The 12,295-nt window shown below is 39.7% G+C and overlaps 1 protein-coding gene and 1 pseudogene across 4 annotated transcripts in view; both read left to right on the forward strand.

Moving 5' to 3' along the window:
- Positions 1-4,018: 4,018 nt before the first annotated feature.
- Positions 4,019-12,295, forward strand: part of HSD17B4 (hydroxysteroid 17-beta dehydrogenase 4) — an 81,378-nt gene continuing 73,101 nt past the window's right edge. For 3 of the 4 annotated variants that reach the window (XM_011358276.2, XM_023529567.1, XM_023529566.1), the window contains exons 1-2: positions 4,019-4,207; positions 6,450-6,503. In XM_011358276.2, coding sequence (XP_011356578.1) covers positions 4,150-4,207; positions 6,450-6,503 — 112 coding nt within the window. In that variant the 5' untranslated portion in view covers positions 4,019-4,149. Of the gene's footprint in view, positions 4,208-6,269; positions 6,352-6,449; positions 6,504-12,295 lie in introns of those variants that run through there. The other variant, XM_023529568.1, reaches the window with a different exon arrangement.
- LOC111738515 lies at positions 10,527-10,644 on the forward strand (annotated as a pseudogene).

The raw sequence follows: 12,295 nt of genomic DNA on the forward strand, positions 1-12,295 counted from the left end.
CTGTATGAGTTCCCGAAAAGCCTGCGTTGATTCCCAAATGAATCTATTTTATTAAACTCAGCTACTGGGGTCTACAAGTGCTAAATCAGCCTGCACAGGTGCAATCTCAAATCAGCTGCAGCACAGCGACAGCTGACAGAATCTGCAGGAAGGACACAGTGAGGGTCAGATACTCTGCAGCCAGAAGCCATGCCCAAATCATGCCACAGGTGAGCTGATGAAGATACCATTATCCTTGTAGCTGCATATTAGATGCTGCCATGCACACCTCTGACACCACTGCTATTGAATCTTTCCCATTCCCACGAGAACTGATGCCATTGTTGCTTCCACCACCTACCACCGGAATGAATTCTGCACAGTTTGTCATTTCATCCCAATTCAAAGCATTTGATCAGCAGAACTTAGGTCATGTGCTATGCCTGGTTGCAAGGGAGGCTAGGAAGGAGAGTATCTGGTATTTTCAGCCTCTGAAGTAGGAAATAGGTAAAGGTATTATAACCTCCAACAATAAGAAGCAGGTTTAGAGACAGCAACAAAAAAGAGATACTGTTTCACTGTAATATCTCTTCATGCTCTTGCAGATCTCCATATACCATTAAGACAAAGCCATAGTGTCTCCCTTAAAAGAGTGACCCATTAGAAAAGAGACACCCATAAGGTCAGAGCAGAGGACAAACTTAGAGTTCTGACCAATGAGAAAGATTAAGTAGAATTCTTACTGGGAAGGGATTGGAGAAAGATTAGGAAGATAGCTAATGAGGAGTGTGTTTGGCCTGGGTTCTTCAGGGACCCAACATCCCTTGTCCCCTTCCTGGCCTGAGCCTGACGAGATGTGGCAATGAAGAGGATAGAAGAACCAGACAGATTTTGACTCTGAGAAGACACTCCCATGTGAGTGATCTTGAATCACTATAGGGTGACTGCAGCAGAATGGCAATAGCCTTGTTGTTGGTCTTTGTGATGAGTAAGCTGAAGGTCCTACTCCTGTCTCCCTTAGCTCCTGGCTGGCATGGAAGATACATATTTTGTTTGTTTTTTAAATTTTATTTGAATAATTTTAAAATTTGAAACATGTTTAGACTCACGTAGAAGTTATAAAATAGTCAGAGAATGAGAGATAATGCACATCAGGGTCTAGGAAAACCTCGCCCCACACACTGATGTAAAAATGATCCTAAGGCTAGATATATTTGGGTCGGGGCCAAATGCAGGTAGGTTGAGGACCAATGAGACCCTAAAACTTGTGAGAGAATAAACCACAAGTTTTATCTGTCGCAGACTTTATCAATAGGTGCGGGGAGCAGCAGAGGCCAGCTTGGCAATAAGTACCACACCCCTATGCTTGCCAAACCTTTCCTCTACGTTAAGATGACATATAGGCTAGAAGAGAGAGGAGGGAGAAGTCCTGAAAGATAGCATTCACCCCAAACAGACCGACTTATCTTTAACTGGCAAGTTTAAGTCTCCTTTTCTGACTCCTCTCTCACAAGAACGAGGACTTGAGAGCCAGATGGGACCATTAGAGAAAATAATCTACACTTTTCACAGTGTTTTAAATTACACACCTCACTCTACTTCCATGACTGTAATTCCTAAATCTGTATTGCTTCTCATTTGTATTCAAGATATCTTTATTTGAGAACTTACTGTACTTAGTACTTGCATTTACCTATCCCGGTTGGCTCTGGTTGGTGGCTCGCTAGCACCCAGTTATGAGTCCGGGAAGTGGAAGTGGAGTATTTATTGGCTCCCCCACAATGGCTGAGAGAGCCTTAATTCTCATTCTTGTTGCAGGCTTGTGGCTGAACACACCTCACTGTAGGCTACAACTGGTTGATACTACACTTAAATTTCTGAAAATAAGAATAATACACACAGCCTTTTTTCCTTTTTATATTTTAAGTTTATTTTATTTTATTTTAATAGAAGAACAGGGTTATTGGGTTAAACAAAAAACATTAGAACACAAGGTCGAAACATACCCCTAACAAAGATATCTGAGTACCCGCGCAGGGTGAAGCTTGGAGAAGGCCTACACACAGCTCATTTAGGTTCCTCGTGGGATCTAGTTCGAGGAAATTTGGCTCCGCTCAGTTGCCATAGCTGCATCAGTTTTCTCTACGAGAAGCAGGAGTGTGGAGACAAAGGTTTATTGAGTTGCCACATAGCCTTACCCTTGAACTTAGGATTCCTATATGGCCGGCCGTGACCAAGGATCTCTTTTACATCTTGATTCAAGCCTAGCTGGGCCGCCACGCCTTCTTGGTGGCTAGTAAGCAGAAAAGGTAGTCACTGGTCTGAACTAAGGATAGCGTCAGGCGTAGACTCGCCTTTGCAGTGAGCAGTTGGTGCGGTGGCAGCAAGCGCCAGCCTGGGGACTGGGTAGAGGGTTCCACCTCCAGGCAACCGGCCCCCACTGATGGAAGGCAGCACCGGGGCGGCGTGACGTCCTGGTCCAAAGCTCTGAGAGTGACCTTTTTTTTTTATCACATGTGCTTTCTTGTCTTTAGGATCAGCTCCCTCCGGGCTAACTTTCCTGGGTTTCGGTTCAAGGGTCAAATGTAAGGCACATGTGGACAAATGTTCAAGAGAGCAAAGTGCTGCTTTAGGGACAAGCTTTTCAGCTCTTTGGAGATTTAGTTTTGAGTTACAGGGAGACTTTTCTTTCTCTGCCTAAACATTGAAACCAAACTCTCAGAGTTCTAAGAACCACAGCTATCTGCTAAGCATCTCCAGCCATAGCTTCACTTCGCTTCCCAAACGCGATTTGCTCCAAATTGCAGTCATGTTCCCTCCCAAAGCTGCTCTTCTCCCCTGATCCTGATGAATGGCCCACCATAACCTAGATTCTCAAGCAAGAAATATGGGGGTTATTTCAGTCGTTCCTCCCTCACATCCACATCCAATTAATAACAAAGATCTGACTCTATTTCCAAAAGTATCCTCGAATTTTCCTCCTTCAACATTTTCTCTGATTTACTTGACCTTCAAATTTTTTTTAGTAAGTTTCCATCTGCTTTCCTTGCCAATCTCCAATCAATCCTCAGTAATGGTGCAGAGTGATCTTTCCACGTTGTAAATGTGTTCCCTGGAGTAATTCTGCTTAAAACCACTTTCAGCACTAAATTAAAACATCTAAATGCGATCAGACTTCTGCTGCCTTCCCCCTCCCCCTCCCTACCAATTTAGCCAGTAGTTCCGTTATGTGTAATGTCCTCCTTTATCTGCAGAGCCCATTTCTTAAGGTACTTTGGGCATCATCTCCTTTGATAAGTTTTCTCTTCTCCCCAGCAGAGATAGGGTCCATTTATTTTGGCACCATTAGCTGACGTGTATGTATTTGTTACAAGTCTTATCATGCTGCACTGTTATTAAAGGCTTATCATCTGGCTTTGAAGACCTCTGGAGGACTTTATTGTTCATCTGTAAACTTGTGCCTACCGCCCACAGATGCTTAATAAATGTTGAAAGAATTACACCCTATGACTGTTCTCAACATACAAAAATAAAAATCATTTAGGAGCACTTGTTAAAATTTTTTTTTTTGTCCTCTGATATTCTATTTATATTTTAGGAGGTCAGCGTCTGGGTCCAGGACTGCATTTTGACAGTTCTCAGATGATTTTCGGGCAGGATGTCTGGCGATTACACTCTGAGAAATCTTTACCCATTGGTAAGGATGCCATTCCTTCTTAGGGGCTATTTCAGAAAGCTACATAAGGATATGGGCTGCGTCCTATTTCTCCAGGCTAGTGGCTAAAACAAACAAACAAACAAACAAACAAACAAACAAACAAACGCTTATTGAGAGAATGACAAAACGATAAGTGAATGGATAAACGCAAGGTGCCAAACCAGCCATTTTACCACACTGGTTCCAGCAACACCTATTACTACTTCTCGAAGCAGAAATGGCCTGTCAAGTCAAGCGTCTGGGGCAGGCGCTCGCCGCCGCTGGAAGCAAGGCGGACTACACTACCCAGAGTTCCAAGGGATCCCCACGCAGGCACGCTTGGAAAACAACGGCGTACGTGTCCTTCCCCGAAATTAGCAGGTCACTTCTATCCGGCCTCTGCCACTGTCCCTCTCATCTCGCAGTCTGAGCCCCAGCGGTTCTGCTTGTGTGCGTCGCTGCAGGCAGGACGCATGGATTCGCCCCTGAGCTTCGACGGGCGTGTGGTAGTGGTCACCGGCGCAGGTGGAGGTGAGTACACGAAGTGTGGAGGGCGGGCGCTCATCTCCCCCTCATGCCGGGAGCCCCATTTTTCGGGCCTGGGATAAGTGCGCAGCCGCAGCTGCGGTCCCAGCGTCAGGGCAGCAGCCGGCAGCGGTGGAGAGTTGGAGAGGAAGCGGCTTGTGGAGCGAGTGACGGATCTCGGTGGGGCGGGCTGTTCTTGGAGCACCAGATCTATTGTGGAGGGAGAGGTGGAGCTGGCCAGCCGTGAGTGGGGAGCCAGAAACACCTAGTCACACAGTCAGGTGCAGCCCCCTTTCCCACCTTCTCAAAGGCCCAGGTCTTGCGTGAGGAGGAAGGCCCGGCTGCGCTGTGGGTTGTTGCAGGGCTAGGTAAAAGTCCTTACTGAGGCTTGTGTCTGCGCACCAAATGCTACTCTTCTTGCTTCCCTCAAGTCTTTTAAAGTTTGCTGAAAAGCCGACCAGGGTCTGGAATCACCCCCAGAGGGATAGAGCTGTCAGTTCCTTGCCTTTGAAAAGTCAGTTATTTAGTGTTTCTTTCCTTTTGTCCGACGATTTTAAGTTCTCTGATTTTTAGTTCTCGGGAGGCACTTCTTTAAAGAGGGCATCTAAGAGATCTCCTTGGAGTTTGTATGCTTATCAACCCAAGCACTATACAATAGTCCCTCCTTACCTATGGTTTCAGTTACTTTTGGTTCAAAGATATTAAATGGAAAATTCTAGAAATAATAAATTTTAAATTACGCACTGTTCTGAGTAGCTTGATGAAATCTGGAGCAGTCCTGCTCTGTCCAACTCCAGACATGAGTCATCCCTTTGTAAAGCATATACTGCCTGTCAATATTGTGGTATCACAGTGCTTGTGTTCAAGTAACCCTTATCATAGCCTAAATTCTACCTCAGAATGCCTACATCATTCACCTCATTTCATTTCATCATATAGGCATTGTATCATCTCACATCACAAGAAGGGTGAGAATAGGACATTAAGTTACTTGAGATACCACATTTGCATAACGTATAATATATTGTTATAATTGTTCTATTTTATTATTAGTTACTGTTAATCTTTCTGTGCCTAATTTATGAATTAAACTTTATCATATGTAGGTATGTATAGGAAAAAACAGTATATAAAGGGATAGGTGCTATCCGAGGTTTCAGGTATCCATTGGGGGTCGTAGAATATCTTCCCAGAGGATAAAGGGGAGAACTACTCTACTGGAGTCCACTGGAGTCTTGGCATTGGTTGGAAACTCAAATGCCTATAGGAGTCAAGCAAATGATAAAGGAATAAAATGGGAGTGAGGTGGGGACAGTAGGAACTGGCAAGCAGAGACATTTCTGAAGCAGGCCAGATCTTCCTATATTTCAGGAGAAGCAAAATGAGGATTTGTTATTTTTAAAGGGCAAAAAAATTAAAACAAGCCACTCATAGCCACACCAATTCTCTGTAGTGAGATTTTACACCATTTCTCATGAGTACGAGACCTCTATAATGTCCAAGTGCAGGATTCTTGACCTTATGTGCCTTTGATTTCCCAATCAAATCAAATGCATGCATGACCCTAATGCATGATTAATTTGAATTATATATTAAAAGTGATAATGGAATTTTCAGTTAATCCATATGTACTTTTACATCTCCATCAATAAAATGGATTCTAATGCTACCTTTAAGAAAATGCTTTTAGTATTAATTAGTGGCCGAGTGTTTTAAACTCATAGCTATATTCATTCTAAAATGATCATGTTTTTAGGAAAACATTTTGTTTGCACTTTGCTTTTGATGAAAATAATGAAGTGATGTACTCAGTGTTTCAAACCTCTTTTGACAGTGATTCACAATATGAAATATATTTTACATTAGGACTCAGTACATACAAACACTATATTTGAAACAGTCATGGCATGGTAAATAGTAAATGAAGTGCACTCTATGAGATATTCTGTTCTGTTTCATTAAATAAATGCAGATTGCAGCCCATTAAGTTGATTTTGTGAAGCATTAATAAATTGTGACTAGACAGAACTTAGCACCTTCTGTTCACAAACTGGTTCATATTTTAAAGAGCCTTGAAGATTTTTCCAACCTCTGCAAACAGAAGGTGAAGGAGAAGTTGAGAGAACCAATGAAGACTTCACCATTGTAATGTAATTATTCACCAGTTACTTTAATATAGGGATTGAGTTGAGTGTACCAAAAAAATTATGCCAACATTTGCTCAACTTTCTATTTTGTTTTTCGTTAGGGCTGGGACGAGCCTATTCTCTGGCTTTTGCAGAAAGAGGTGCATCAGTTGTTGGTAAGTTAATATATTTTTCTTTTTAATCAGTGACTGATAGCTAAAGTACTACAGTCTTCAAAGTCAGCCACCTCGGTCTTTACATCAAGTAATTTGTCCAGGTCAAATTTCATCACTAATTTTTTCTTCTGTGAGCAAAATTTTTTTCCCCTTTGAGTCTGACTTTATAACTTACTTTCAAAAGTAACGTATTGAAGAATCTCAAAGCTGGGAAGTTTTAGTGATCTCAATGGTTTGGACTCGTCTGATGTACTTGGCAATTGGGGTGGGCACATCAGATTTGTCGAAGCCTTTGGGGAGAATAACTGAATGAGTGGTCAGTGCAGGATAGGTGGATAGAGTGGATGTTATGCCCTAATATTTATTAGTTTCTTTCCTGGGATAAAATTGTTGGACCACAATAACAAATGAGTATACAAGCAACCAGATTTTCTAAACAAAGAAGACCTAAGCAGGACATTAAATATACTCTTCTCCCTCAATATAGATGTGTAGCTTATCTTTTGAATGTTTCTTGTTAAGATCATAGCTACTGTCTGTTAAGCCAATCTGCTTCTTGTGTCAAGGACAAATTTTGACGTTGTATTTGGCTAACGGGTGTATAGTTTCGGTCCTCTGCTGGATTTTCCCAAGAATATTTCATGTCAGGACCTAAAGACATATGTTGTTACTTTCCCCCCACTCCTTTTCTTCTTTTTTTATATTACAATTTACTTCGTAATATTCTTACTTTATAACTTTTTTTTCTAATATACATCTTTTCCACTGAATTCCAGAAGCGTAAGGACCTTGTTTTATCTTTTGTATCTTCTAAAGGACCTAGAATATTGCTTTGTGAAAAGAAGGTACTTCATTGCTTCTTTTTTTAATAGATTTTTTTTGGAGGGGAGAGGGCCTGGTGTGTCTTTGAGATTGGTTGAATACATTTCTATTTTTTTTTTTATGTGACTAAGATAATCTTAGTTTATAAACTTGTTTTATAAAAAAAAATTTATAGCAGTGTGTGTTTGTGGGGTCAGTTTTTCTATATCAGTTACCTTTGACTTTGTTAAATTCATAGTAGGAGTTTTTGAGTTGTAAGAAAAAGGTAAACAGTCAGTGTGTCATGACCCTAGAGATGGTATTACAGCAATTGCAGGTGAAAGATCAAGAAGACAGAAGGTTTATATCATGGAAAAACATTCATCACACTGGGCTAAAGAGACAGATTTAGTTTTGTTTAGGGGAGAAGTTAATCTTTGTGAAACTGCAGAACTTTTGCCTATTTTCTACCGTTTTTTAGACTGTGACCTACCTACCTGTGAGCTTTCTAGGCCATCAATGGGTTGTGTTCTTTCCTAACTACCACTGTCCTTTAGCTTTTTAAAGCATAGATACTCTGCTTCTAGGTTGCATTACATGCACTAACATTTCTCCTCTGTTAATTTTTGTTTTGCTCAGCATTTTTTTTTTTTAACCTGAGTAAGCAAAAAGTAGTAAGGAGGAATAAGCAAACCAAGGATATTAAGACATCAGAATATCTTGTTTGTAGAAAAATGATTAATCAGATAAACCTAGGACTAGGTCAGAGGCCAGTAAGAAGTAAGATCTTAAATAGAGTGGCTTGTTTCTCATGTAAGTTAACTTTTGCTAGGTTATATTTGGGTTGGCAAACAAATTTAAGTGGCTTACAATAATAAAGGATTATTTCATGCTTACATGACCTTTCAGCTTCTGGTCAGCTGTGTCTCTGCTCTGTGTGTCGTCCTAATTTCACAATCCCAGCTGAAGGTACAGCTTCTGTCGGAACATTGATAATCTTGGGACAAAGGGAAAATAACAGTGGACCCATGTGGTGGCTTTTAAAGTTCCTGTCCACAAGTGGCATGCCACTTCCACTCACATTTCATTGGCTAAAGGACATCACCAGGCCAAGCCCAGAGTTAAGGGCATTGCATAAGATATTATCTAACTTCATGTTAATATGATTGCTACATTTTATATTTATAATGTGAAGCATTATAGGAGATTTAAATCTGGATATGAGAACTGCTAAGCCTTTGGCTGATAATTATAACCATTTCTATATATAGAAAACCAAATGTATAATACATCTTTCAGGAAATGTTTGCACATACCTGAAATAAATGTTGGGAATGGAATAGTTTTGAGGTTTTTTCAGTAAATGAGCCATATCTAGTTCTCTGAATGTTAAGTTATATCTTGAGGGTTTGAATGCAAAGAGGATTGAAGTATTCCATCAAGAAGAACCTTTTCTTTGACAGTAAGAAAGGCAGAAAGCTTTCTATTCTTGAGCTGGAGAAGTAACACCTTTGAGTAATTGAAATTACAAATTTTAAAAGTACGATCGACATGATTTCTGTGCTGCAGTTACATAATAACTGGTAAAGATGAGTCTTAAATTCCTGTGTTCTGATTCTAGAGCCTGTGGTTTTAACTACTGTGTGATCCTGACAGCCAGAAGGTGAACCGTAGGGGGAAAGTGAATTACCTTTGAAGAAAGATCAGGCTTCAAATCCTGGCTCTGTTGCCTATTAGTTTATCTTTAAATGTTAGTAGCCACCGTACCTAACTTCCAGGATAATGGTGGGGATGAAATAACAAAAAATTAAAGTCCTTTGTAAAGGGAAAAGAAAGGAACCAGTGCCAGGCACTGTGTTCATGAATTGGATATGTCAAAGTGAGCCTGAGGTATTGTCTTGTCAATCAGAGCATCCCAGCTCCTTTATATAAACATGTTTCTCTCAAGATGCTTAAAGAAAAGGGCCTGCCTTAGGCATTGATGGATTCTTTTCAAGTGTAAGCATAGAGGTTGCTTAGTAATCAATCAAGATATGTATGCTGATTGAGTGAATAAGTTAAACTTATATAACACAAGAAGAAAGATTACAAGAAAGCACATGTGGATTCCAGCTTATAATAATGAACCATATATATGTACAGTGCCTGTATATTCCTCAGGTAGGTACATTGGGGTTTATTTTATTATTAACACTTCTTGTGCATGCTTGTAATATTCCGTAAAAAAAAAAAAAAAAGAAAGAAAAAGGAAGCAGAGACCTGTCAATTATTGCAAAATCCACATAAGAGATGGTGTTGATTTAGACAGGTGGTAGGGATGGAGGTGATAAAATGAGGTTAAATTCTGGATATATTTTGAAGGTAGATATGGCAAGTTTTGCTGATTTGCTGGTGTGAGTTGTAAGGGAAAGAGAAGGCTAACATGTCCATTAACTAAGATAGCAAAGACTAAAGGAGGACCAAATTGGCAGAGAGGAGACATCCCTCTTAGACTTTCATATGAAGGTATTGAGTAGGCAGTGGGATATAGGACTTTTTTTGGGGGGGAACATATTGAAGCTATATAAAGTCGGAGTTTATAGATGGTATTTAAAGCCAGAAGACTAGATCAGATGGTGAGTACTGATAAACAGAAGTTCAAGGACTGAACTCTGGATGACTCAGTCTCTCATTTTCAGTTTTTTCTCCCTTTAAGGATACCTTTGATGCCTTCTTGTTGAGACAAAGAAAATCAAAAGGACCTAATATAAGACATTGCTCTCTAAACTGCTGCTCCATTTTAGAGTCCTTCAAATAATTAGATACATTTATGGCTATTCTGGAAAAGATTTCTCATGAACTAGTGTGATTGCGTTTTTCTACCAGTGAAAATGGTATGGAAGCTCTGTGTTTTCCCCATTTTCCTTGGCTGTCAAGAAACTTAAGGGTAAACCTGACGTTGCCCCCAACTAGAGTAGCTACCATTAGACTATGCTTTTAGTAGCTTGTCTTTCCTGACAAAAGATTTTGTTAATTTTTTCCATTAAGTCCTTACATATGTATTTTATATTTGAGTTACTTTAACTACTTTTGGGTAGTAGTCAGGACATAACAATACAGGAAGAAGTCCCCATTGGGCCCACAGCTCTAAAATCAATGACATAATTTGTAATGCTATTGTGCTATAAGAAACTTTATTAAAATGGGAGAAAAGGCATCAAACATAGAAAATAGAAATATCTGGTCTATGGCATGCCACCCTGAACACGCCTGATCCTGTCTGATCTCGGAAGCTAAGCAGGGTCGGGCCTGGTTAGTACTTGAATGGGAGACCACCTAGGAAGACCGGGTGCTGTAGGCATTAAAAAAAAAAAAAAGATATCTGGAAGGACATTCAAGAAATGCTAATAGTAGTTATATCTGGTAGAGAGTAGGGAAGGGAAAATGTAGAAAAGGACTTTTTGAGTCTGTACGGTTTGAATTTTTTAAAAACAGAAAAAGTAAATAACCTCTCCAAAACATAAATACATTGTAATGTAATATTGCCCTTACCTTTATACACTTCTTGGATTACTCAGTACAAAGCACGTCACTTACATAATCAATACATATAAAAGTTATTCTGATTTTGTAGAATTGAAGCATCATTTTACTTTGGAAATAAAAATAGTTTTTAGATATGTCATTGGTAATAGATATGACTTATTTGGTGACAAATCTTTGAATAAATATATGAAAATGAGTATGCATAAAGGTAATTACAGCATGTAGGTAGCGCTCTTCAAATATAAAGCATTATGACATCATTACTCTTGATAATTTAGTGGGAAGTTGGAAACTGCTATATGAGCAATTTCCTGCATTGAGCTGCAGCAAAAAGAACGAACTACCTGTAGTAATCGAAGCAGTAAATTGAGGCCAGACTTCAAGGGATCTTGAAAGTTAGGCTGTGAATAATAGGGTTCCACTGCAGATTTTGAGCAAGGGAGTGACCTAGTGTAAAGGCTGCCGTAGGGCCATAACTCCAGCAGCAGTCTGCTGCAAGCCTGGAGAGGTGAAGATTGGAGGCAAAAGACCACCTGGGAGACAGCTGCAGCAATCTGAGCATGAAATGGTGAAATAGAGAAGAAACAGCGATAAACAGTTCCTCAAAAGAACTGGAAACTCCTCAGTGTACGAACTGTCAACCTTAAGAGCCCATAGCACGTAGCACAGTGCTGGATCCAGAGTGGGAACACAACAAACATTTGAAGAACCATGATGAAATTGATGACAAGATGTCATCGATTTCAGTGACTTGTGCTGTTTAGAAATGGGAGAAGGGAAAGAGTGCCTGGGAGATATGTCACCCAGCAGAGAAGTGATGCTGAGATGAGACAGTTTGAGGAAGATGGTGATCAGGTTCATTTGCATTTTTTCTTCTGTTTAGCAGCCCTGATATCTGGAGACTCAAAGCATGTTTCTTGCTGTAGTCTTTGGAGCCAGTAAGAGAAAGCTGGGATGAAGGACAGAGAGAAAACAAGAAAACCAGCTCTGAGAGCAATGAATGATGTACAGCAAATAAGATTACTAAAGACAAAACCAGATATCTCAATCTGATTTATATAACAAAACACTGCAAAATAATGTATGTAATACTCATTAAGTAATATTAATGCCCAGCTATTACCTCTATGTCTCAACATTTCCATAAAGGAATTTATGATTTGCAACAGATATGACAAATTAAAATCTTTAATAAAGACAAATACCTCAAATAAAATGTGATTTAAACAGGCAAAACAATAAAAAATATAAATGGAGGATTTACAAATATATCACATTTTGAGAGATATTGATGGTTTCAGCCAAAAAGACTCAGTCCTTAACTGTCATCATCTTAACCATTTTTACTACCTATTTTATAGCTATTTGTTTGGGGTGGCTGATTTATCATTTCCTTTACCCCCCTCCCCCTAAACAAATGCGATTTCCTTGTTATTATTTAGTGGGAATAATTTTTTTTTTTTTTT

The sequence above is a fragment of the Pteropus vampyrus genome, unplaced genomic scaffold (genome assembly GCF_000151845.1).
Source record: "Pteropus vampyrus isolate Shadow unplaced genomic scaffold, Pvam_2.0 Scaffold39, whole genome shotgun sequence".
NCBI lineage: Eukaryota > Metazoa > Chordata > Mammalia > Chiroptera > Pteropodidae > Pteropus > Pteropus vampyrus.